The 11,245-nt window shown below is 37.3% G+C and overlaps 6 protein-coding genes and 1 non-coding gene across 7 annotated transcripts; 2 read left to right on the top strand and 5 right to left on the bottom strand.

Moving 5' to 3' along the window:
• Positions 1 to 15: 15 nt before the first annotated feature.
• NCAS0E03510 (uncharacterized protein) lies at positions 16 to 480 on the top strand (the record flags this gene model as incomplete). The annotated part of the gene is made up of 1 exon (XM_003676730.1): positions 16 to 480. One exon carries the CDS (start codon positions 16 to 18, stop codon positions 478 to 480), a length of 465 nt encoding a protein of 154 aa, XP_003676778.1.
• Positions 481 to 587: 107 nt separating this feature from the next.
• NCAS0Etrna16A lies at positions 588 to 660 on the bottom strand. The gene has a single exon. It is a non-coding gene; the product is annotated as a tRNA-Ala (tRNA).
• Positions 661 to 1,050: 390 nt separating this feature from the next.
• Positions 1,051 to 2,703, top strand: UTP7 (Utp7p; the record flags this gene model as incomplete). Its single annotated transcript, XM_003676729.1, has 1 exon — positions 1,051 to 2,703. The coding sequence occupies one exon, from the start codon at positions 1,051 to 1,053 to the stop codon at positions 2,701 to 2,703; it is 1,653 nt and encodes a 550-aa protein (XP_003676777.1).
• A 183-nt stretch (positions 2,704 to 2,886) lies between these two features.
• On the bottom strand, positions 2,887 to 5,709 carry RPN2 (proteasome regulatory particle base subunit RPN2; the record flags this gene model as incomplete). The annotated part of the gene is made up of 1 exon (XM_003676728.1): positions 2,887 to 5,709. One exon carries the CDS (start codon positions 5,707 to 5,709, stop codon positions 2,887 to 2,889), a length of 2,823 nt encoding a protein of 940 aa, XP_003676776.1.
• Positions 5,710 to 6,084: 375 nt separating this feature from the next.
• On the bottom strand, positions 6,085 to 7,494 carry SER3 (phosphoglycerate dehydrogenase SER3; the record flags this gene model as incomplete). The annotated part of the gene is made up of 1 exon (XM_003676727.1): positions 6,085 to 7,494. One exon carries the CDS (start codon positions 7,492 to 7,494, stop codon positions 6,085 to 6,087), a length of 1,410 nt encoding a protein of 469 aa, XP_003676775.1.
• A 1,139-nt stretch (positions 7,495 to 8,633) lies between these two features.
• AIM9 (Aim9p) lies at positions 8,634 to 10,448 on the bottom strand (the record flags this gene model as incomplete). The annotated part of the gene is made up of 1 exon (XM_003676726.1): positions 8,634 to 10,448. The coding sequence occupies one exon, from the start codon at positions 10,446 to 10,448 to the stop codon at positions 8,634 to 8,636; it is 1,815 nt and encodes a 604-aa protein (XP_003676774.1).
• A 181-nt stretch (positions 10,449 to 10,629) lies between these two features.
• NCAS0E03460 (uncharacterized protein) lies at positions 10,630 to 11,229 on the bottom strand (the record flags this gene model as incomplete). Its single annotated transcript, XM_003676725.1, has 1 exon — positions 10,630 to 11,229. One exon carries the CDS (start codon positions 11,227 to 11,229, stop codon positions 10,630 to 10,632), a length of 600 nt encoding a protein of 199 aa, XP_003676773.1.
• Positions 11,230 to 11,245: the final 16 nt, after the last annotated feature.

Raw genomic sequence — 11,245 nt, 5'->3', positions numbered from 1 at the left:
ATAAAGAAAGGTAACATGTCTAACACGCCTATAGTTTATTACCACCCGGAGTGCACATTTTGTCAAATCATCCACGGCGACATTCCCTCTTTGAAACTCATTGAAACTAAATATTCTTATTCATTTTTGGACATTGAACCTACAGCAGAGGGTCACATTATTATTATCCCGAAATACCATGGTGCCAAATTACATAACATCTCAGATCAATATTTGGTGGACATCTTACCCATCGCTAAGAGATTTGCCAAAGCGTTAGAGTTAACTGCGGGCGAAGATGAATTAGAAGGCCCAGGATATAACTTATTACAAAGCAATGGGAAGATCGCTTCCCAGCAAATTGGACATGTCCATTTCCATTTTATCCCAAAGAGAGATAAAGAGACTGGTTTATTGATTGGTTGGCCTGCCAAGAAAAGTGATCAAGAGAAATTGAAAGATCTACAGAAAAAACTAATGAATTCTTTGGAAGGTGATTAATCTGTTCTTTTTTCCATTTTTTACATCAAGCTACTTAGTTTATTTTTAGTCTTAACGTTAACATATTCATATCCCAAGATTTTTGTATTATCAACCAAAAAAGAATTTGGACGAGTCCGGAATCGAACCGAAGACCTCTCCCATGCTAAGGGAGCGCGCTACCAACTACGCCACACGCCCGTATTTTCTTGTTTTTGCGGTGTTTAGAAGCTGTTGATGTAGAAATATTCTGAGCATGTACTGCAATACTTTTTAACCCTTCAATTTACCAAATATCACAAGAACGTGGCTGTGTAGATGTTGGGTATGCTTACAAAAAGGAAAAACCTATTCACACGAATAGATGATTAAATCTGAAGCGAAAATGACTATAGTAACGATATCAATTTCCCAATATTCAGTAACTTTAAAAGCTACTAGCTTTAAAAGCAGCTCCGGGTAATATTCTGAAAAATTATTGAAAATTTTCTGCGATGAGCTTGAATTAATATTAACGTTAGCATCGAAAAGTCGTAGATAGCTAAATAAACTCATAAGAAGTAACAAAGGCAATCATAGGGACCACAGGAAATGGCTGGAAACACAGAAAGAAGAAGGGCTCCCAAGCAGAGGGATAATCAAAGGAAATTTGAAAGGCCAGACAGAAGTTCAAAATCAAATAATAATTCATACAAGAAGACGAAGGATAAGAAATTGAAAGGAGGTCTACGTAGAATTGATGATCAATATAAACAGGCTGTATCTTCTGCTGCGGCTACGGAATATCTTCTTCCTGAAACCACTGGTTTTATGGAAGCCGAAGATGAGATGGAAAAAACGTTCAAAGTAAGACAATCAGAGATTAAATCTGGTGTAGATGTAACCACTGCAAATAAAGCTTTAGACCTTCAATTGAAGGAATTTGGCCCCTATGGGGTTAATTTCACCAGGAATGGGACTCACATGCTAATATGCGGGAAGAAAGGTCATGTGGCATCCATGGAATGGAGGAAAGGTGAACTTCGTGCTGAATTGAACTTAAATGAAACATGTAATGCGGCTACCTATCTACAAAATGAACAATTTTTTGCTGTTGCACAAAAGAAATATACTTTCATTTATGATCATGAAGGTGTAGAATTACATCGTTTGAAACAACATATAGAGGCAAAACATTTACAATTTTTACCATACCATTATTTACTAGCTACCGCTGGTGAAACGGGTTGGTTGAAATACCAGGACGTCTCTACAGGTCAATTAGTTTCCGAATTAAGAACTAAATTAGGTCCTACAACCGCAATGACTCAAAACCCTTGGAATGCTGTAATGCATCTCGGTCATAGCAATGGGACTGTAACATTATGGTCACCATCTATGCCTGACCCACTGGTAAGACTTCTTTCCGCGAGAGGCCCCATAAATAGTATAGCCATAGACAGAAGTGGTTACAATATGGTTACCGTGGGTGCAGATAAATCAATGAAAATTTGGGATATTAGAAACTTTAAGGAACTACATACAATAGAGAACCTTCCAACCCCAGGAACAAACGTTACAATTTCAGATACTGGACTATTGGCCATGACTAGAGGACCTCATGTGACTCTTTGGAAGGACGCCTTCAAATCACGACCTTGTTTTGGCTCTATGGGTGGTCAATCCAATAGAAATACACCTTACATGTCACAATTATTTCCAGGTAATAAAGTTAACAATCTGCAATTTGTTCCATTTGAGGATTTGCTAAGTGTTGGACATAATACTGGGATAACGAATCTAATTATTCCAGGTGCTGGTGAAGCTAATTATGATGCCTTGGAAATTAATCCATTCGAGACAACTAAACAAAGACAGGAACAAGAAGTCAGAACATTGTTGAATAAATTACCTGCTGACACCATTACATTGGATCCAAATGTTATCGGTACTGTTGAGAAGGGTGCATCCACAACAAGATTATCTGCAAAGGATTTGGCTGAGATTACTAATCAATCTTTGAATAAATCTAAAGAAAATAAAGATATTCCAGATATAAAACCTGAGGTTAAGGGGAAGAATTCTGGTTTACGTTCTTTCTTGCGTAAGAAGACTCAAAATGTTATTGATGAAAGAAAGGTGAGAGTGCAAAAGCAATTAGAAAAGGAGAAAGGTAATCGTAAAAGAATACAGCAAATTAAGAATGGTGAAATATCAGAGGATCACAAGGATCTCGTCGATGAAGCCTTGGGAAGATTTAATTAATTATCGCCTTCATAGAACTTTTAAACTCTAAAGAAAGCATTGCCATCTTTGATATATATATATATATATAGACTTCATGTAATCAATTTATTTTTTTGCATTTATTTGAATTTTATTTAGTTTATGTTTGTATTAATATGTCGTATACATTATTTGGTTTGATTGTTTAGAATTTAAGTTAAACTATTCATCCTTGTAGTCAATATCATCCTCGACAGTGAATGCAGCCGGTAATGGTGCATTAACGTCTTTCATTTGTGTGACAGTTTCAATGAGGCTTATTGGTTCATTTGGTGTCTTATCATCTAAAACAATTACACCATTACTACCCTTGAACTTGCGAACAGGAATAAACCTCTCCTGCTTATTAAATGATATATATTTGGATTGTTGAGGTAGTACACGACTCATGTTTCCAATCTTGTAAGGTTTACTACTGTATTTCGTCTTGTAAACATCCTCGCTGGCGGGTTTGGCTTCTGCAGCAGGCTTTTTATCTTCTTCCTTTTCGGGTTGCTTGGTCTTTGCCTTTTCCTCTTCTGCTGGTTCCTTTTCCTTCTTTGTTTTCTTTGCTCTGGCCTTCGCTCTAGCTGTTGTAGATAGAACAGCAGTGGCAACCTTTTCTACCTCTTTATCGGCAGCCTGCTCGTACATCTTTGGATAATCAAATACATGTTCTTTGGCGTAACAGTTCAATTCAAGTTTTGGAATAGCTAAATCACTTCCACGAACACCAATAACAGTTGTTGGTGTAAATGCTAGAGATAAGAAATGGGATAATGGAAACCAATACCAGAATTGAGAAAACATTGCTAACCCAACTACTGATTTGGCATCAAGGGTACCAGTTTCAGAGTTTTCCAATTGGATGGTAACATTACGTCCACCTGCATTCATTATACCTTGAGCGACACAACCACCAAATCTAGCCAAGGCCTCTTGATGCTTGTTTGTGATCAGCTTTAGAAGATTTTCATTAACTTTTTTTACCTCTGGATTCAATTTATCAGTCTGCTGGATTAATATCATTGACAACGCTATCATTGCTGCTTGACGAACAAAGTCTACTGGGTCCTTTGTCAATGGTTCAAGAACATCGATAGCTGATTGTAATGCTTTACCCGCACAAGCAATACCTAGGGCAAATGCTGTACCACAACGAACATGTGCATTATGCGATTCTGATAGTAATTGGACAATTCTTGGAACAGTAGTGTAATCACGTAATAATACAAACCCAAGAGCTGTAACGGCACCCCTTCTAACGTCATCACTGGAATCAGAAACAGCAATGTGTAGTAATTTCTTAACAACTTTATTGCTACCTGTCCCTGCATAAGCCATGGCGATTGTGTAAGCACTCCCATAACGCAATAGAGGTTCATCGCTTGCTAACATTTTTTCAATTATGTCATCAGCTAATTCCTGGCGCCCGTAATTTATCAAGGCTAAACCAACAGCTAGACCACGAGTAATGTTACCATGCTTAGTCTCTTGTGCGTAAGTAAACATATCATGTACAGCTGTCTTATGACCGTTACCAAGCATTGTCAAACCCATACCTAGGGCTGCAGCTTCCCCAGATACTGCACTATCATTGTATAGGACTTCCTTTAAAGAATCATATACATCTTCGCTACCAGATCCCATGGCTGCAAGACCAATACCTAATGATGCACCATGTAATAAAACATCAACATCTTCATCACCATTAATTGAACTATTTTCCGTAATTTGAGATTTCAAGTAGTCAATAATATCTCTACCAAACCCGGCATAAATTAACCCTAACCCATATAAGGACCCACCTTTGATGAATCTTGAAGTAGCACGACTACCTGGTAAATATGGTCCCATGACAGTTTTACCTTCAGCAAGGTTACCTTTATGGATAACACCAAGAGAAGCCGTGGCGGTAAATTTAGCCCAATTTTGAGCCTTGCCCAACCATGGCAAATTTGCTTTGATAAATGAATTGTCAGTGGTTCCTGCATGCATGAACCCATTGGATACACTCACTGCGGTATGGAAAATAGAGAATTTCCCGTCTAACGATGATTTGGCTTTATTCATCAATTCAGTATCGATGTTCTTGTTGCTGAATAAAAATGTGTTATAGTAATCACAGGTTGGACGGCCTGTTAGAATATCCAATAAAACGGAATCGTAGTTTTCTGAAGTCAGATGAGCAATTAGCACATCTAATAACCCTTGTGATGCAGCTGATACCAAGTCAAATGCAATCTGATATGACACTTCAAGATTTTCTGATGCTTTTAATTTTTCAAAAAGTTTAATGGCCAATTTTGCATCATTTAGGTTTACCACGACTTTGAAAATGGTAAAATAGTCGGTGGAATCCATTGCTATCAAGATGGCAAACAAAGCTCTTAGAATATGAGATCTGAAAAGAGTGTTCGTAATAGTGGTTGTTGCTGTAGTTAAGACATAACTAATTAGTTTCAAGGCGTTGGCCTCAGTATCTTGCTTAACTCTTTCTTGAAGTATTCTTTCGATAACATCCAATCTAAAACCTTCTGATGCGATACCCAATGCTAATTTGTATTCTCCAGCAAGGACACATTTTTCCATCATTCTTTCAAAAATCAGTGTCAATTTAGGATCTAGATCTACAGGAACGTCTCCTCTCTTTTCGTAATTCTTTTTAGCTAACTTGACATACATTTGAATACTTTGTGAGACGATAGTTTCCACATATTGAGAATTTTCATTGATATCAAAAGAATCCCCAGCACCTAGTGCGTATCTTACTGCAGACTCATATTCACCAAGATTGTAATAAACTTTCGATGCGATTAATGCGGCAATTTTCCTATCATCGAAATTGGATTCATCATATAAAGTTTCAATGTCAGTGATTTCATTTGCAATTTCTGGCCATAATTGGTCTACAACTTCATTGATAGATTTTAATGCATATGACTTGATGGAATCGTCGTCTTCTTTCAATAATGCCAAAAGGGGGGCAGCATTGGTTAAGGACATTGTATATTTCTTATATCTGTTTATTAGATCCTTTTTCTTTTAACAGTTATGGTTTTGGAAAAAATAGGAAAACAAATAAAATAAAAGAAGTATTCGTTGAGTGATTGATTTTCCTGTTGGTGGTTTATTTGTTACTGAAAGGTCCTGTTTTAAACTATCGTCTAAAGCAGAAAATGTTAATTTTGCCACCCACCAAATCTTGAAATCATTAAAGTTTCGGGAATTTGTGTTACCCGGCGAAATTAGATTACGTAAAAATCCATAGAAATAATACATTAGAAGAGAGAAGTAGATGGAGTGGAAGGTTATAGTTACATTAACTCATTATAGTTACTTTAAAAGTTCATATATACATATAAAATAGATCTAAATCAATTAATATAGTAGTCTAATAGAGATCTTGGAAGAGGTTTGATTTAATTCATCGTAAATGTTCTTAATATCACTTTGATTAACTTGAGAAATATCGGCCATCAAGTAAGCAATATCACCATTAGAATCGGAAAATTGTTTCTCGATGTTATGGTTAGATAAGATATTGTTAACAGTCTTTAAGACACCTGGAACATTTTGATGGATATATAATACACGAACTGTGTTTTCTTGATCCAAATCCAATGATCTCAAGGAAACCTCTGGGAAATTGACTGAACCAACAGAGTTACCTTCATTGATGTACTTGGTCAAAGCGTTACCGACTTCGATACCAATGGCACTTTGAGCTTCTTCAGTAGAACCACCGATATGTGGAGTCAAGATGATATTTGGTAATGAAACCAATTCAGAAGTCCATTTGTTCAAATCATCATTAAATGAACCAGCACCATTCTTGGCAGGTTCATTTGGATAAACGTCGATGGCAGCACCGGCAATCTTATTAACCTTCATAGCTTGGATTAAAGATGGGATATCCACCACGGTACCTCTTGAAAGATTAATAACATAAGCACCATCTTTCATAGCGGCGAATTGTGGGGCAGACAACATATTTTTAGTTTCAGGAGTTTCTGGAACATGCAAAGTGACAAAATCAGCCTTGTTTAATAATTCATCCAAAGTTGGAACTTGTTTAGATGTACCTAAAGCCATGACGGTGACAATATCGTAATAGATGACATGCATACCCATTGCTTCCGCAAGGACAGAGACTTGACTACCGATATGACCATACCCAATGATACCTAATGTCTTACCTCTAACTTCCCAACATCTGGCAGAAACCTTATTCCAAGTACCAGTATGTAATTCTATTGATCTGTCACCAACTTGTCTAGCTAAAGTAATAACTTGAGCAATTAATAGTTCAGCGACGGATCTAGAGTTAGAGAAGGGAGAATTGAAGACAGCAATCCCCTTATTAGCGGCGAAATCCAAATCGACTTGGTTAGTACCAATACAGAAACAACCAATACACACTAGATTTTTAGCATGTTCAAGAACTTTCTTTGTTAATTTCGTTTTTGATCTAACACCAATGGCGTGAACGTCTTTAATCTTTTCAATTAGTTCTTCTTCTGGAAGAGAAGATTTGTGGAATTCAACTTGGTAACCTTGTTGCTTGAAGATGGAAATGGCAGTCTCGTTAACGTTCTCTAACAGAAGTATCTTAATGTCACCTGTAGAGAAAGGTTTTAGCACTTTTTGTTGCTTTGCTGCGCTTAAACGTTGTGGTAACGAGTTCATAAAAGATTGTGTAGGAGAAGTGGAAACAGCACCTGGAGATCCAGATAAGTTGAAAGCTTCTTGGAAGGAGTTCTGTAGGTTGTTGATATCTAGAGCAGACATGATGTTTTGAGTTGTTCTGTTGTTGTTGTTGTTGTAGTCAGACTTGGTTTTGTCCTTATTGTAAGAAAACTACTTATGAATTAAATTTTCGAAAGTTTTTCAGAAGTTTATATACCTCGAGGCGAGGGGGGCATTTACCAGACAAGACATGTTGATAGAAATTACTCATTCTTTCGTTCCCATGCGTATGTAGTGGGGTCCAAAGCAACCAAAACCTCACCTCAATGTCTTTACTTTGGTACGTACGTGTTCACTCTCTGTATCTTGCTCAAAAAGGAGTCAATATCGCCGCTTTCTACGTGGTTTTCTTAGTGTGTGTCATTTTTGCCAGTTGGCCTTTTCGAAAAAAAAAAGGAAAAGCCCAGTCAGTCACAACTGTGGAAGGCGCAAAATGAAAATTTCCACGTGACGTTGTCTTGTTACGTGAACTGATTAATTACTTGAGCATAAGTTAGGTCTTAAGTGTTCAACTGACCATATTACAAGTAACATAAATGGTTAACAATGAAAATAGATGATTAAAGGCTGACTTCAATGCAGATCGAGTATTCGGACTATGCTACTGTTGTCAAATTAGGGGATCAAGAGGTTCCCCATAGTGTTACTGTTTGTAGCCTTTGCATGGTGGAGATTAATCTCCACAGGTGGAGTTATATCTCCACTGCAAAACCCACACATTTTATAACGAAACACGAACATTGAAAAATACTTTTATACGGCCATAGTCATGTGACAGCAGTTTACTCATTTTAGTTTCAGTAACAAAAGGCATTATAGTCTTTTCTGCATCCTCTTGCAAAAATAATTACCTGGTACTGTACGCTCCTATATTTTAATTGTTTAACACCAAAACAGTTTTAATCATTCATTTAGTATAATCTTTAAGTCTTTCATTTTTTAGTGACAGGATATACTTACTATAACTTTCTGATCATTTTTGGAACTCATACTTCATGATCCACGCCATCGCTGAGACGACTCCCTTACTTTTATAAAATGTTGAACCATCTTCATCAAGGGACATCTGGAAACATTAGGTAAATTTTTGTTGGGGAGGGGTAACTATTATTTACAGGTTTGTTTTGAGATTTAAATAGAGAAGGCAATTTATGTACATAATTATTGACTAACAAAAAAAACTAGGTAGATTTTGATTTTGGTTCGGAGGCAATTGAATAATTACCGTCCTTATCTTTAACAATAATACCATTCTTTAATAAATTGTCAAACATATCCTGTGGGACCCAACCCTTTGTTGCAGCAAATGGGACTCTAATTAATTTTTCATGGAATGCAGTCAATTCATCATTATGTTTCTTAATTTGATCTTCTGTAAATTTCAAGGGGAATTCCTTCTCCTTAACTAACCCATTTTCATAGAAAGTGGACCAAACTTTAGATAATTGAATCATGGCTTCATCTACCAATAAATATTCCTCCAATTCATCTTTCATTTCCAAAGAGGCAACATAAGGTGATCTTAACAATTTAATTGGTGGTGCCATTGTTGTAATTAAATCTGGAGTTCTTTCATTCATTGCATTTTCCCACATATATTCATTACGAGTTCTCTTATAAATGAATTCGTATTGTTGCTTCTCCGCATCTGATAATTCTTTATACTCAGGGGTATCCTTTTGTAAATCATAAATCTTGGGTCCATCGTATCTGATGAATTGTGGTGAATGTTGTAATATAGTTGGTTTAATGGTTGTTGCTTCAAAATCCAACAAGTATGGTTCCTTTGTCTTTGCATCAATGATGACGTTCATGGGGTCCAAATCCGGATGGAATAAACGTGGTTTCAATAATTCTTTCAAATTGGGGATCTTTGTTATGGAACTTTCAAACAATGATGGTGCCAAATGGGTCAAATTTTGGAATGTCAAGATATTATCGGACAATGTAGCAGCATTTTTTTCCTCCTTCTTTAATGTTTCCAATTGTACTTTTGCAGTGTCCTGAATGATGGATGTCACGTTTTCTTGTTTCCAGGGACCCAATAATTTCAATAGATCATTTAATTTCCAATATTGTAATTTATTTCTCCATAGAGATTTTTCCACAGAGGGTCCTACATACCAACGAGAATCTATTGTTTCCACTTCCTCCGCTGTGGTGGGAGGATCTAATTTTCTAGCAGAGAAATAAAGGGACCCTGAATTTTTAAAAGTTGCCTTATTTAATTTTTGTTGGAAATCCGAGACGATATTAATTGCATTTTGTAATTGTGGTTTTTCCTTATCATCAGCCAATGGGTTCCATTGTCTCATTAACAATGGACCATCGATGAATTGTTGTAATATGAAAGGTTGTCCCAATGGGTTCTTAGCATCAGAAGCGTAGGAGAAGATCTTGGGGACGTTAATTTTCAATTTCAAAGATACGTAATCCATTGTTGCGACTTCGCTCTCAATGAGGAATTTTTGAGTAGTTTGGTCCGTTAATGGGTATGGTATTCTTAAGATGAATGAAGTATTTAAATTTGTATCAATCTTGTAGACTCTATGGTATTTCCCCTCATGGATGCTTGATAATCTTGTAATTTGCACTGGAGTTGTTTTGGTGGAAGAACCTAGTAGTTCTGGAGTCAAATTCTGGGGCAATGAGACGGTATTGTTTTTGTTATTGATTGGTGGTGGGATAGAGTCTGCCTGTGTAGTTGTAGTAGGTTGAGAGTATAGGTCGGTGATTATATCGTTAAGTCCCTCGATGGAGAACTTTGTAGTTCTCTTTTCCTTCTCCAATTTATCATTCTTCAACCATGTCCCCCAAGTGTATTGAAAGAATTTTTCCCTGTTTGGATCATTTTCATTTGTCAATTTGGTGAATGATTGTTCTGGTTTGGAGGATATTTGTCTTGCTGCCACGACGTTTGCAACATTGAATAGGACTCTTTTGCTCAATGCTGGCTTCCATTGTGTGGATAACCTTGTAGCGGATCTTCTCAGCATATTAAGTGGAGGATTGATGGTTGGTTGCGTGGTTGGCTGTAGGTTTGTTCAATAGAGTGAAACTTATAATTTTTTTTTCAAAATGAGGGAGACCCTTGTTTTCATCGCGGAAGGTGAAAATGTGCAAATGTGTTAAATTTTTATATAGTGTAAAAAGAATATTATTGAACGTTACATATGATCACCAACAAGTTGCTCCATGAGCCGTTGGTCTAAATGAGTTATATGTATAATTTTGGGAATCATCGCCGTCGTCCTCTTCGTCTTCATCCTCGGAACTCACGCTCGAGGAAGAACACGACGTATACGGTTGATAATTGGCGACATGCGTCGAGATGAAAGGGAACGAATGTCTATGATACCTTCTCAGATCGATCTTCTGCTGGGTGTTGATGGGGAGCTCGCTGTGTTGTTCCTTTATCGCTGCACCCAGCACGCAAAACGAGTATTTCCTTATATGAGATCTCTTAATCCTGGCGCCCTTTATTCCGTCCTTTGTAGCGATAATGGAATCAGCGTCCGAGACCGAATCCGTGTCCGAGTTCGAGTCCATATCTACATCTGAAAGAGAAGGAGAAAGCGAGAGAGAAAGGGAAGCTTGTCGTATGATGGTAGTGTCTGTATCATTGTATATTATATGCAGTGGGCCTTCGAAATGGTTGTGTTGTTGTGGCAGTGGGTCCAGTTCCAAGGTGGCGTCCAGAGGCGACACAGTCCCTGAGAGGCCCGTCGACTTGTTGAAGGCTGCGTTGTACGGGTTATAGTGCTCCCAGTGGTCCATTGCTGGTGTTGGTGGT

Source organism: Naumovozyma castellii, chromosome 5 (genome assembly GCF_000237345.1).
Source record: "Naumovozyma castellii chromosome 5, complete genome".
Classification (NCBI taxonomy): domain Eukaryota; kingdom Fungi; phylum Ascomycota; class Saccharomycetes; order Saccharomycetales; family Saccharomycetaceae; genus Naumovozyma; species Naumovozyma castellii.
The sequence above is the reverse complement of the archived record's forward strand: the minus strand, read 5'-3'. Positions and strand labels throughout refer to the sequence as shown.